Here is a 12033-nt window from a genome sequence, read left to right on the forward strand (position 1 = left end):
GCCAGTCGGCCAGGAAGCAGTGGGCCGGGTTCTCTGACCGCCCCCAGCCTCCAGGGCCACCCCCTCCCCATGCCAGTCCTCACACAGCCCTGGGTTGGCTAGTTCAGCCCACTGGAGTCCTGAGTGGAGGAGCCGGGGGTGGGCCTAAGCTGTCTCCAGTGCCCCTCCGCCCTGCCAGCCCGAGCCTCGGGCAGGGAGCAGGGGACGAGGGCCGCCCACTGTCCCGGGAGAGCTGTCCCCACCGACGGCGCCGCCTCGAGCCGTCGGGCACTCCGCTCTAGATCCCCAGCGCAGCCGGTCGCAGCATCTGCCCTCGTTCCCGAACCTTTTCCCACCACTCCCAGGCGACACCCTCCTGTCCGGACCCTCTCACGCCGTGACCCGGGCCTCCCCTGCAAGCCGTCCTCCGCACGGCGCCCAGAGAGGCCCCTCTCTGCCCTTGACTGCACCTCTAGGCCCTCCCCCGGGCAGGCCCGCGTCTGTCCCGGGGACCCCCGCAGCCCCGCCCCGCCCCCGCCGCTCCTCCCGAGCGGGTGCCTCGGGCCGCAGCCCGCCTGGCCTCGGCCTCCTCGGGTGGCCCTCAGGCCGCCGCAGGGGCTGGTGCCCCGCCCGCGCGCGCCGAGCGCTGTCCGGACCCGCCTGCGTCGCCGGCCGGGGGCGGGGCCTGCGGGCTCGGGGCGGGGCCCGGGGCGGCACCTCGCGTCTAGGTCGCAGGCCCGGGCCGGCTGTGTCTTCTCTGCTCTCCCAGCCGCCGCTGCCGACCCCGCCGCCCGCCGCCCGCCGGACTCGGACGCGTGGCCGGTGAGTGCACCGCCGGGCACCGACGACCGGGAGAAGCTGCGCGCCTGGCGGCCCCGCAGGCTCCTACCGGGGGTAGACGAGTGCCCGGAGGCCCGGCGGGCCGAGGGTCCGCCGGGCGAGGGCAAGGCGCCTCCTTGGTCTCCGGACGGTCCTTGCGGCCCCCTCGGGCCGGGGGCTCCTCCCGAACACCCCACGCACTGCGCGAACACCGGTGCCCTCCTCTCCGCCGGTGCGAGGGGGCGGGCCGTGCGCCCCGCCTGGGCGTGGGGGTGGCGGCGGCGGTGACTTCATCGCGGTGACGCGCGAATTCCTCACCGGCCGGGCGGGAGCCGAGCTGGGAGTCCCCCACCTTGGGGCGTGGGCCGCTGACAGGCCCGGCTGGGCTTCGGGAGCCGGGGGTGGGGCGGCCGTGTCCAGGGCCTCGGGAGCTATTTCTGGCTGGCCCTTCCCTGGGGGCTCACCTCCTCCGGGCACTCCCGGAAAGGCGGCCCGCTCCTCAGCCCTTCGCCCAAGGGCGGGCCGTGCGGGTGGAGCCTGTGCCTGGAAACAGCCTTCCCAGGACCCCGGACCCCGGGACAGTCCCAGGTCCGCCGGCGCGGGGGGTCTGCACTTTTTCTTCTTCCCGGGCGGCAGTTACTGCCGCTTGGTGGGGGAAGGGCCAGTTACAGGCCAGGTGCCAAGGCTCAGACTAAGGGGCTTGGAGGAGGCGTGCGGCCCCTCCCAGGATCGGACTGTCCAGAAATGTCTTCTGCCCTGCCCCGCCCTAGCCCAGGCCAAAATACCGGGCCTGGCCGCTCCCTTCTCCGCGGGCGGGGGGCGGGGCGGACGCGCCAGCTCGCGGCCAGTACCTGGGTCAGCTACAAGGAGGGATGGTGGGATCCTGCCCATCCAGGTTGAGCCTGACCTGTGGCCTGTCCCTGGCCCTCTAGTGGAGCCTCTTCAGGCGGGAACTTCTGTCTACCTGCCCTACAGAGGAGCCATCCCACCAGCCAGGTGAGTGCTAGGCGCAGCAGCCAGAAGTCCAGCTCGGGGAGGTGCTGTGTCTGTCTGGAAACAGGGCCCCAGGGCTCCTCTGCCCTCTGTGTCTCCACCCCGCTCATGCAGACACCCAGAAAGGAGAGGGTGGGGTGGCTCTGGGGAGGGGCACAGGCTGGAGGGACACTTCCCCCTGGGTCGGTGTGGCTGTCCCCCTTCAGGAAGGACCCCCAGGTCTGGGGGTGGCGCCTGCCAGCTCTGGCTGGAAGGAAGGCAGGCCGGCCCTTTATGAGGCCTAAGGGCCTTCTCCAAGGCCATAGGACTAAGTTAGAAAAGCACAGATCAGTCTACTTTGGAGCAGCTTCTGCCCCCCCCCCACCCCCCCGCCCCAGCAGCCGGTAGGATCCTGCCACCCTGTGACGTGGGGCCCTGGGAATGTTTGGGGTGGGGTGGTGTGGGGGGCCTGTCTGAGCTCACCCGAGGTGCCTGCTGGGCCGTCCTACCTGGCTGCCTGCAGGGCTGAGTCAGCCCGTGGTGGTGGTTGGGGGTCCTCCATGCCCCTCCCACCGTGCCCTGGGCGCTGGTCAGGGAAGCCGGGCCCCCCAGGCTTCAGCTGGGCTGCGGGCACCACGTCCGCCCTTGCTGCAGTGATGGCGGGGGCTGCTGTGCAGCCCTCCCGGGAGGGGTCCTGGTTCCCACAGACGCTCCCAGAATCGTCACCCAGGCAGGCGGTTGGCTTGGCCCCAACCTGGTCTGGACACGTGTCCCCCGCTCCTCTCCCCACTGGCGTTTGGCTGTCCTCCTGGGCAGCCCGTCCCCCACCCACCGGCCCCAGGATGGGCGAGTTTGGGGAGAAGTCGACAACATGTGGCACCGTCTGCCTCAAGTACCTGCTCTTCACCTTCAACTGCTGTTTCTGGGTGAGCAGTGGGCACCCCCTTCCCCGACCTCGGAGGAGCCTTGCCGGGGGTCCACGCCCGGGGCCGGATGTGCTGACCGGTGTGCACTGCCCGCAGCTGGCTGGTCTGGCCGTCATGGCCGTGGGCATCTGGACGCTGGCCCTCAAGAGCGACTACATCAGCCTGCTGGCCTCGGGCACCTATCTGGCCACAGCCTACATCCTGGTGGTGGCGGGCATTGTTGTTATGGTGACCGGGGCACTGGGCTGCTGTGCCACCTTCAAGGAGCGGAGGAACCTGCTGCGTCTGGTCAGCAGGGCTTGCCGCACCGAGGGTGGGGGTGGGGTTCCCCGCCAGGCTGCCCGGGGTTGGTTCTGGGTTAGGAGGGCTTAGAAGGGAATGATGGGTGAGACTGCAGGACAGACAGACTCTGCTGTGCTCACCTGGGAGGGGCTCCTTGCCCACCTGTGGGTCCTCGTATCCCAGCTGGGCCAGCAGAGGGAAGACACCTGAGGAGGAGCACTGGGAGGCCTGGGGGTCCCCAGCCCTCACCTGCTGCCGGGGGCCCCCACTGTGTGGCCACTTGGCAGCTGAGGGCAGTGGCCACGCTCTGTCACGCCTGGCGCTGGGTGTCCTCACGGAATGGGGGTGTCCGCGCCCCAGCCCACCTGAGTCCCTGCGCCTCCCCCAGTACTTCGGCCTGCTCCTCATCATCTTTCTGCTGGAGATCATTGCCGGGGCCCTGGCCTACATCTACTACCAGCAGGTGAGGGCTGGGACAGGCCGTGTGAGGGCGTGGACGTGCACTTAGGGACACGGACACCCACGCGCTGGGCCACACACGCACAGGCAGGGCATGCACGTGCAGGCCTGCCGTGTAGGGGCACACACGCGTGGGCTAGGAAGGACAAGGACGCACTAGGCTGCAGTGCGGAGCCTTGCGCCCTCAGGCCCTGGAGAGGGGGCGGGGCCACAGGTGGAGGGTGGGCCACAGGGACCACCAGCCGGCCCTCCGCACCCGAGCTGCCTGCTTGGCTGAGGCAGGTGTCCAGGGAATCTGGAGTGCCTTCCCTGCCGCCGACCCTGCCCACGGCCATCTGGGTGACTCCCAGCCCCCTGGCCTACAACCACCCGTCTGAGCCAGCATCCAACGCCCATTCCCTGACCCCAGCCCTTCCCAGAGTCCTTCTGCATGCCCCCCCTCCCGGTCTACGCCCACTCCCACCCTGCCCCACCTCGGAGTCTTCGACCAAGGCTGCAGCTGTCCCTCCCTCACCCCAGCTGAACGCAGAACTCAAGGAGAACCTCAAGGACACCATGACCAGGCGGTACCACCAGCCGGGCCACGAGGGCGTGACCAGCGCTGTGGACAAGCTGCAGCAGGAGGTGGGTGGCTGGGAGGCGCAGGGCGGGGCCTCCTGGACCTCTGCGGGAGCCCCGCCACAGGGCTGGGCCCGGGGCTCTGCCTGAGCTCTGTTCCTGCTGCAGTTTCACTGCTGTGGCAGCAACAACTCGCGAGACTGGCAGGACAGCGAGTGGATCCGCTCGGGCGAGGCGGGCGGGCGAGTGGTCCCTGACAGCTGCTGCAAGACTGTGGTGCCCGGCTGTGGGCGGCGGGACCACGCCTCCAACATCTACAAAGTGGAGGTAGGCCGGTGGGGCCTGCTGAGCGGCCTGGGATGCTGGGTGGCCCCGTCCCCGAGGCGACTGGAGGACTCGCCACCTTCAGCAGCCCCTCCACCCGTGCAGGGCGGCTGCATCACCAAGCTGGAGACCTTCATCCAGGAGCACCTGAGGATCATCGGGGCCGTGGGCCTGGGCATTGCCTGTGTACAGGTGTGTGTGTGTGGGGGGGTGCTGGGCATGGCCCGTGTGCAGGTGTGTGTGGGCTGGGCATGGCCCGTGTGCAGGTGTGTGTGGGGGGCTGGGCATCGCCCGTGTGCAGGTGTGGTGTCGGGGGGGCTGGGTATCACTCGTGTACAGGTGTGTGTGCGGGGGCTGGGCATCGCCCGTGTGCAGGTGTGGTGTGCATGGGGGGCTGGGCATCACCCGTGTGCGGTGTGTGTGGGGGGCTGGGCATCGCCCATGTGCAGGTGTGTGGTGGGGGCTGTACCTCGCCCGTGTGCGGTGTGTTGCGGGGGCTGTGCATCACCCGTGTGCAGGTGTGTGGGAGGAGCTGGGTATCGCCAGTGTACAGATGTGGTGTGCATGGGGGGCTGGGCATCACCCGTGTGCAGGTTTGTGGGGGGCTGGGCCTCGCCCGTGTGCCATGTGTGTTGCGGGCCGGGGCTGACGTGCTCTTGCTGGCCCTGTGCTCAGGTGTTCGGGATGCTCTTCACCTGCTGCCTGTACAAGAGCCTGAAGCTGGAGCACTACTGAGTGTGTCCATGGGCACCCGCCCTCCGTGCGCTGCAGCTTCTCACCATGCGTTGACTACTGATACTCCTGAGAGCCAGAGTGCTGCGGTCCAGGCGGCGACTCTGCCCCGTCCCCTACCGGGGAGACTGTTCTGCTGCCTGGACCCCCACTGTGCCATCACCGTGCCCTCTGGGAACCCCCAAGCCCAGAGGCAGCTTCAAGTGCCTTTAGCTACACACCAAAGTCCCAAGACCTAAGGTCAGCCCCACCTATCTGCTGGGCTGGGGGTTACCCCCTCCTACCACCATCTCCTTTGGGCTGAGATCGTGGCCTTGGGGTGCTCCCTGAGGCCTGTGCCAGTTGGACAGAAATGGGCTGGTGCGGGGAGCTGGGCAGCAGCAGGTGAGGAGGCCCCAGGTGCCTCCCCCAGGCCCCCCGGGTACTGGGCCTCCTCCTCAACCAGGGAAGAGCCCTCCGGGCTGGGCCTCGGCCGCTCCCCCGCTGACCGCCGTCTGCAGCCTCGTACTGACTAGGTCACGCTGTCACACTCCCCCAGAGGCAGGACCCTGAGGGTTATAGTCACTGCTGTAGTCCATGCCTAGGACTGCTCTTGCTACTTGATAGGTGCTCAATAAACATCTGTGGAATGGATGGCTGAGATGACTTCACTGACAGAGGTAGTTCTGGTCTCCAAGGGCTGTCACGTCGGCAGAGTGAACAGACCCACCCCCAGGGCCGCAAGAGGCGGACACGGGGCTCCATGGGACAGAGGCTGGGCCAGCTGCAGACAGGCCCCGCAGGAGCTCAGCTACTCCCTGGATGCAGGTCTGGTGATGCGGCAGAGCCCCGAGGGAGCGGGTGACTGGACCGCTTGCGGTTTCCAAAGGCCTGTCTGGCCACCGCACAGGGACCAGGGACCAGAGCGGGGGTCTTGGGAGCGAGTCAGGTGGGGTCTGGCAGGACGTCTGCCGGCAGGGCGGGGCCAGAGAAGGGTGCTGGGCCTGGTCTCTGCAGAGACCACCCATCAGACGCCTGGGCAGGTGGCCTCAGGAAGGCTGCCTCCCTCCTGCCCTGAGCTGCTGGAGGCACCAGGGCCTGCCTGAGCCCCGCCAAAGTGACAGCTTCTGGTTTGAAGCCTCAGCCTGAGCTGGACCGGGATGAGCTGCCCCCACCCCTGCCCCCGCCAGACAGCTCTCTAGTTGGTCTTCAGGGCAACGCACTTAACGCCTGGGCACCGAGAGCCCATTCAGAACAGATGCCCAGGAGAGTTGCCTCGGGGGACCCCCCACCTACTGTGGGGTCTCGGGGCTGGCCACAGAGGCACGTGCCCTCTGGAGCGGAGCTGCCTGCCTGCCTCGGGTGGAGCCTGCAAGCTTCTGGCGGCAGCACGCTCAGGACGCGCAGCTGTGACCACAGGGGCACGGCACGCGGAGCTCAGCAAGTCTGGTGCTTTAGATACTGGGGAGGGGGTGGGAACCTCTGTTCTCGGCCGAAGGGCACCCAGCACGGCGCCGTGGGACGCCGGCGCTCCCACCTCAAGCACTCGTGACATCTGTGCCTTCTGTGGGGCCAAGTGCGCCCACAGAGGAAGGAAGCCCCGTGCCGAGCTCTGCTGTGTGGAAGGCCCGCCCTCCTCCTGGGCCGTGAGGGCCTCGGGTACCTGCGAGTGGCCTCATGCACCAAGTAGAACCCAGGAACCGGCGGGGCAGCCCACAAAGCCAGACCAACTGTTAGGACCTCCTGGCAGTCCTCAGAAACATTTATTAGACAGTTCTTTCCAGAGAGAAAGACCCACGCCAACAGAGCCATGGGCGGGCGTGGCTTCCAGCACCCCACACCCCAGGGGAACAAGCCGTGGGCGAGACACCGCCTGCCGCATCGCGGGGTCACTTCTCCAAGGGTGCGTAGTTGAGCAGCTTCTCGATCAGGTCCACGTGGGCAAGCAGCATGCGGCGGCAGCAGTAGCGCTTCAGGCCCAGCGCATCCAGGGCATCCCTGCAGGTGGGGAGAAACCGGGTTGCAGCCTGCTCCTCCTGGCAGACAGAGGGCCTCGCCCAGCGGAAGCAGCCCCCTCGCCCCTCCCAGAGACGCGGCCCCAGTCACCCTCAAAGCCTCCTGTGTGCGGGCACCAGCGTAGCACCCAGACCTGGCCTGGGGCATCTCGGGGCGGAGTCTGGGGCAGGCTGCCAGCCCCACGCCCAAGGTAAGAGGAACCCAAGTAAGAGGGTAGGTGTTGCAAGAGGACATCAGAGGACAGACACACTGAAACCATACACACAGAAAACTAGTCAATCTAATCACACTAGGACCACAGCCCTGTCTAACTCAATGAAGCTAAGCCATGCCGGTGGGGCAACCCAAGATGGTCAGGTCATGGTGGAGAGATTTGACAGAATGTGGTCCACTGGAGAAGGGAATGGCAAACCAGTATTCTTGCCTTGAGAACCCCATGAACAGTGTAAAAAGACAAAATGATAGGATACCGAAAGAGATACTCCCCAGGTCAGTAGGTGCCCAATATGCTACTGGAGATCAGTGGAGAAATAACTCCAGAAAGAATGAAGGGATGGAGCCAAAGCAAAAACAATACCCAGCTGTAGATGTGACTGGTGATAGAATCAAGGTCCGATGCTGTAAAGAGCAATATTGCATAGGAACCTGGAATGTCAGGTCCATGAATCAAGGCAAATTGGAAGCGGTCAAACAAGAGATGGTAAGAGTGTATGTCGACATTCTAGGAATCAGCGAACTCAAATGGACTGGAATGGGCGAATTTAACTCAGATGACCATTATATCTACTACTGCGGGCAGGAATCCCTCAGAAGAAATGGAATAGCCATCATGGTCAACAAGAGTCCGAAATGCAGTACTTGGATGCAATCTCAAAAATGACAGAATGATCTCTATTCGTTTCCAAGGCAAACCATGCAATATCACAGTAATCCAAGTCTACGCCCCAACCAGTAACACTGAAGAAGCTCAAGTTGAACGGTTCTATGAAGACCTACAAGACCTTTTAGAATTAACACCCAAAAAAGATGTCCTTTTCATTACAGGGGACTGGAACGCAAAAGTAGGAAGTCAAGAAACACCTGAAGTAACAGGCAAATTTGGCCTTGGAATACAGAATGAAGCAGGGCAAAGACTAATAGAGTTTTACCAAGAAAATGTACTGGTCATAACAAACACCCTCTCCCAACAACACAAGAGAAGACTATACATGGACATCACCAGATGGTCGACACCAAAATCAGATTGATTATATTCTTTGCAGCCAAAGATGGAGAAACTCTATACAATCAGCAAAAACAAGACCAGGAGCTGACTGTGGCTCAGATCATGAACTCCTTACTGCCAAATTCAGACTCAAATTGAGGAAAGTAGGGAAAACCAGTAGACCATTCAGGTATGACCTGAATCAAATCCCTTATGATTATACAGTGGAAGTGAGAAATAGATTTAAGGGCCTAGATCTGATAGATAGAGTGCCTGATAAGCTATGGAATGAGGTTTGTGACATTGTACAGGAGACAGGGATCAAGACCATCCCCATGGAAAAAAAATGCAAAAAAGCAAAATGGCGGGGAGGCCTTACAAATAGCTGTGAAAAGAAGAGAAGTGAAAAGCAAAGGAGAAAAGGAAAGATATAAGCATCTGAATGCAGAGTTCCAAAGAACAGCAAGAAGAAATAAGAAAGCCTTCTTCAGCGATCAATGCAAAGAAATAGAGGAAAACAACAGAATGGGAAAGACTAGGGATCTCTTCGAGAAAATCAGAGATACCAAAGGAACATTTCATGCAAAGATGGGCTCGATAAAGGACAGAAATGGTATGGACCTAACAGAAGCAGAAGATATTAAGAAGAGATGGCAAGAATACACAGAAGAACTATACAAAAAAGATCTTCAGGACCCAGATAATCACGATGGTGTGATCACTGACCTAGAGCCAGATATCCTGGAATGTGAAGTCAAGTGGGCCTTAGAAAGCATCACTACGAACAAAGCTAGTGGAGGTGATAGAATTCCAGTTGAGCTATTCCAAATTCTGAAAGATGATGCTGTCAAAGTGCTGCACTCAATATGCCAGCAAATTTGGAAAACTCAGCAGTGGCCACAGGACTGGAAAAGGTCAGTTTTCATTCCAATCCCAAAGAAAGGCAATGCCAAAGAATGCTCAAACTACCGCACGATTGCACTCATCTCACACGCTAGTAAAGTAATGCTCAAAATTCTCCAAGCCAGGCTTCAGCAATATGTGAACCGTGAACTTCCTGATGTTCAAGCTGGTTTTAGAAAAGGCAGAGGAACCAGAGATCAAATTGCCAACATCCGCTGGATCATGGAAAAAGCAAGAGAGTTCCAGAAAAACATCTATTTCTGCTTTATTGACTATGCCAAAGCCAAAGTTTATTGTGGATCACAATAAACTGTGGAAAATTCTGAAAGAGATGGGAATACCAGACCACCTGATCTGCCTCTTGAGAAATCTGTATGTAGGTCAGGAAGCAACAGTTAGAACTGGACATGGAACAACAGACTGGATCCAAATAGAAGAAGGAGTACGTCAAGGCTGTATATTGTCACCCTGTTTATTTAACTTATATGCAGAGTACATCATGAGAGACGCTGGACTGGAAGAAAACACAAGCTGGAATCAAGATTGCCGGGAGAAATATCAATAACCTCAAATATGCAGATGACACCAGCCTTATGGCAGAAAGTGAAGACGAACTAAAAAGCCTCTTGACGAAGGTGAAAGTGGAGAGTGAAAAAATTGGCTTAAAGCTCAACATTCAGAAAAAGAAGATCATGGCATCCCGTCCCATCACTTCATGGGAAATAGATGGGGAAACAGTGGAAACAGTGTCAGACTTTATTTTTATGGGCTCCAAAATCAGTGCAGATGGTGACTGCAGCCATGAAATTAAAAGACGCTTACTCCTTGGAAGGAAAGTTATGACCAACCTAGATAGCATGTTCAAAAGCAGAGACATTACTTTGCCAACAAAGATCTGTCTAGTCAAGGCTATGGTTTTTCCTGTGGTCATGTATGGATGTGAGAGTTGGACTGTGAAGAAAGCTGAGCACCGAAGAATTGATGCTTTTGAACTGTGGTGTTGGAGAAGACTCTTGAGAGTCCCTTGGACTGCAAGGAGATCCAACCAGTCCCTTCTGAAGGAGATCAGCCCTGCGATTTCTTTGGAAGGAATGATGCTAAAGCTGAAACTCCAGTACTTTGGCCACCTCATGCGAAGAGTTGACTCATTGGAAAAGACTCTGATGCTGGGAGGGATTGGGGGCAGGAGGAGAAGGGGACGACAGAGGATGAGATGGCTGGATGGCATCACTGACTCGATGGACGTGAGTCTGGGTGAACTCCGGGAGTTGGTGATGGACAGGGAGGCCTGGCGTGCTGCGATTCATGGGGTCGCAAAGAGTCAGACACGACTGAGTGACTGATCTGATCTGATCTGTCATCATTCCAGCAGCCTCCCTGGAGCCTGGTGCAAATGCTAAGGCCGTCCGGTGCTTCCCAGTCCACCCAACCAGCTGCACTGAGAACCCCGCCTGGCTGGCATGCTCCAGGTCCCCGAGGTTCACATTTTGATAAAGATGGGGCTGTCCACACAAGGACCAAAGTAAGACTCTCATCTAGGGTAAACTCAGACAAGTAAGGCGGTAACTGCAGTGCCAAGGGGCAAACACGGAAAAGAGACCCCACAAAAGCCTGATGATGAGGGCTATGTGATCAGAAGCTTGTCTGATGTCCTAAAAAAGCCCGTGAGTCTGAAGGACACGGTTTGTTGTTCAGTCGCTCAGTCGTGTCCGTGACCCCATGGACCGCAGCACGATAAGCTCCTCTGTTCTCCATTATCTCTCAGAGTTGGCTTAAATTCCTGTCCATTGAGTTGATAATGCTACCTAACTATGTCCTCCTCTGCCGCTCCCTTCTCCTTTTCCCTGCAACCTTTCCCAGCATCAATGTCTTTGAGGACACAGGGATGGGCCTCATAGCAGGGAGACCTTAGGGAGCTGATGAACAGAGGTGGCCAGGGGCCTATTTGCGGTGGAGGCGTGGAGCCAGGATACTCGAGTCCCCAGACACCAGCGCTTGACAACCAGCTCCCCTCCTCTGCCTGAACTGCGGGGTGGGAGACGCTTTCCTGAGAGCCGGTCTGCAGAACAGGGCTGGCAAAGGCTCGGGGAATAAAAGCCTTGCCAGGGTCACCTGGGATCTGATGAACGTCCCTTGCCCCTGACCTGGAGGCCGAGACCCCTGAGTGCCGCCTCAAGACCCCAACCCCTCAAGCCTGGATCCTCGACACCCGCCCGAGACGCCGACGCCGCAGGCCGGGCCTCCCACCCGCCACCCCGGGCCCCGCAGGCCGGGCCCCCCCGCCCCCGCCCCCGCCCCGGGCCCCGCAGGCCGGGCCTCCCAACCGCCACCCCGGGCCCCCCACCCGCCACCCCGGGCCCCGCAGGCCGGGCCCCCCCGCCCCCGCCCCCGCCCCGGGCCCCGCAGGCTGGGAAACCCTCCCCGCAGGCCGGGCCCCCCAACCGCCACCCCGGGCCCCGCAGACCGGCGGCCGGGAGCGCGCCGCTCACCCCTCGGTGTACTCGGCCTGCAGCAGGCCCAGGTAGGCCTCCCACTTGTTGCCGACGATCTTGCCACACGTGAAGCAGCGAACAGGGATGATCATGGCGGCGGCGCGGGAGCCAGAAGCTTCCGGTCCGGCGGCCCGACGCCCGGATCCCCCGGCGCTTCCGCCCCGGCGCGCCCATGGCGCGGGGGTGCCGGCCCGGCCCGTGCACCTCCCGCGGCCGCCCGGCGCCGCCGGCCTCCGCCTCCCGCCGCGACGGCGGCTCCTCCGCCCGGGCGCGGGTCCGGGGTCCAGGTCCGGGGTCCGGGGTCCAGGTCCGGGGTCCGGGGTCCAGGTCCGGGGACGGGTCCGCGGCGGGAGCCCCCCGCACGCGCCTTGGTACGTCCCGGCCTACG

The 12033-nt window shown here is 61.5% G+C and overlaps 2 protein-coding genes across 13 annotated transcripts; one reads left to right on the forward strand and one right to left on the reverse strand.

Moving 5' to 3' along the window:
* Positions 1-674: 674 nt before the first annotated feature.
* On the forward strand, positions 675-5684 carry CD151 (CD151 molecule (Raph blood group)). 12 transcript variants are annotated; one of them, XM_027531574.1, is made up of 9 exons: positions 675-801; positions 1694-1794; positions 2587-2696; positions 2793-2984; positions 3367-3441; positions 3957-4061; positions 4164-4322; positions 4425-4511; positions 4995-5684. In XM_027531574.1, the coding sequence occupies exons 3-9, from the start codon at positions 2613-2615 to the stop codon at positions 5052-5054; spliced, it is 762 nt and encodes a 253-aa protein (XP_027387375.1). In that variant the 5' UTR covers positions 675-801; positions 1694-1794; positions 2587-2612; the 3' UTR covers positions 5055-5684. The 12 variants fall into 12 exon arrangements, with proteins under 12 accessions (XP_027387375.1, XP_027387381.1, XP_027387370.1 ...); XM_027531569.1 differs by having other exon boundaries at positions 681-801; positions 1731-1794; positions 2478-2696; XM_027531572.1 differs by having other exon boundaries at positions 685-801; positions 1731-1794.
* A 1079-nt stretch (positions 5685-6763) lies between these two features.
* On the reverse strand, positions 6764-11777 carry POLR2L (RNA polymerase II subunit L). The gene is made up of 2 exons (XM_027531213.1): positions 11643-11777; positions 6764-7028 (listed from the first exon to the last, which is right to left on the reverse strand). The coding sequence occupies exons 1-2, from the start codon at positions 11735-11737 to the stop codon at positions 6920-6922; spliced, it is 204 nt and encodes a 67-aa protein (XP_027387014.1). The 5' UTR covers positions 11738-11777; the 3' UTR covers positions 6764-6919.
* Between the last annotated feature and the right edge of the window lie 256 nt (positions 11778-12033).

This window comes from Bos indicus x Bos taurus, chromosome 29 (genome assembly GCF_003369695.1).
Source record: "Bos indicus x Bos taurus breed Angus x Brahman F1 hybrid chromosome 29, Bos_hybrid_MaternalHap_v2.0, whole genome shotgun sequence".
In the NCBI taxonomy this organism is placed as follows: domain Eukaryota; kingdom Metazoa; phylum Chordata; class Mammalia; order Artiodactyla; family Bovidae; genus Bos; species Bos indicus x Bos taurus.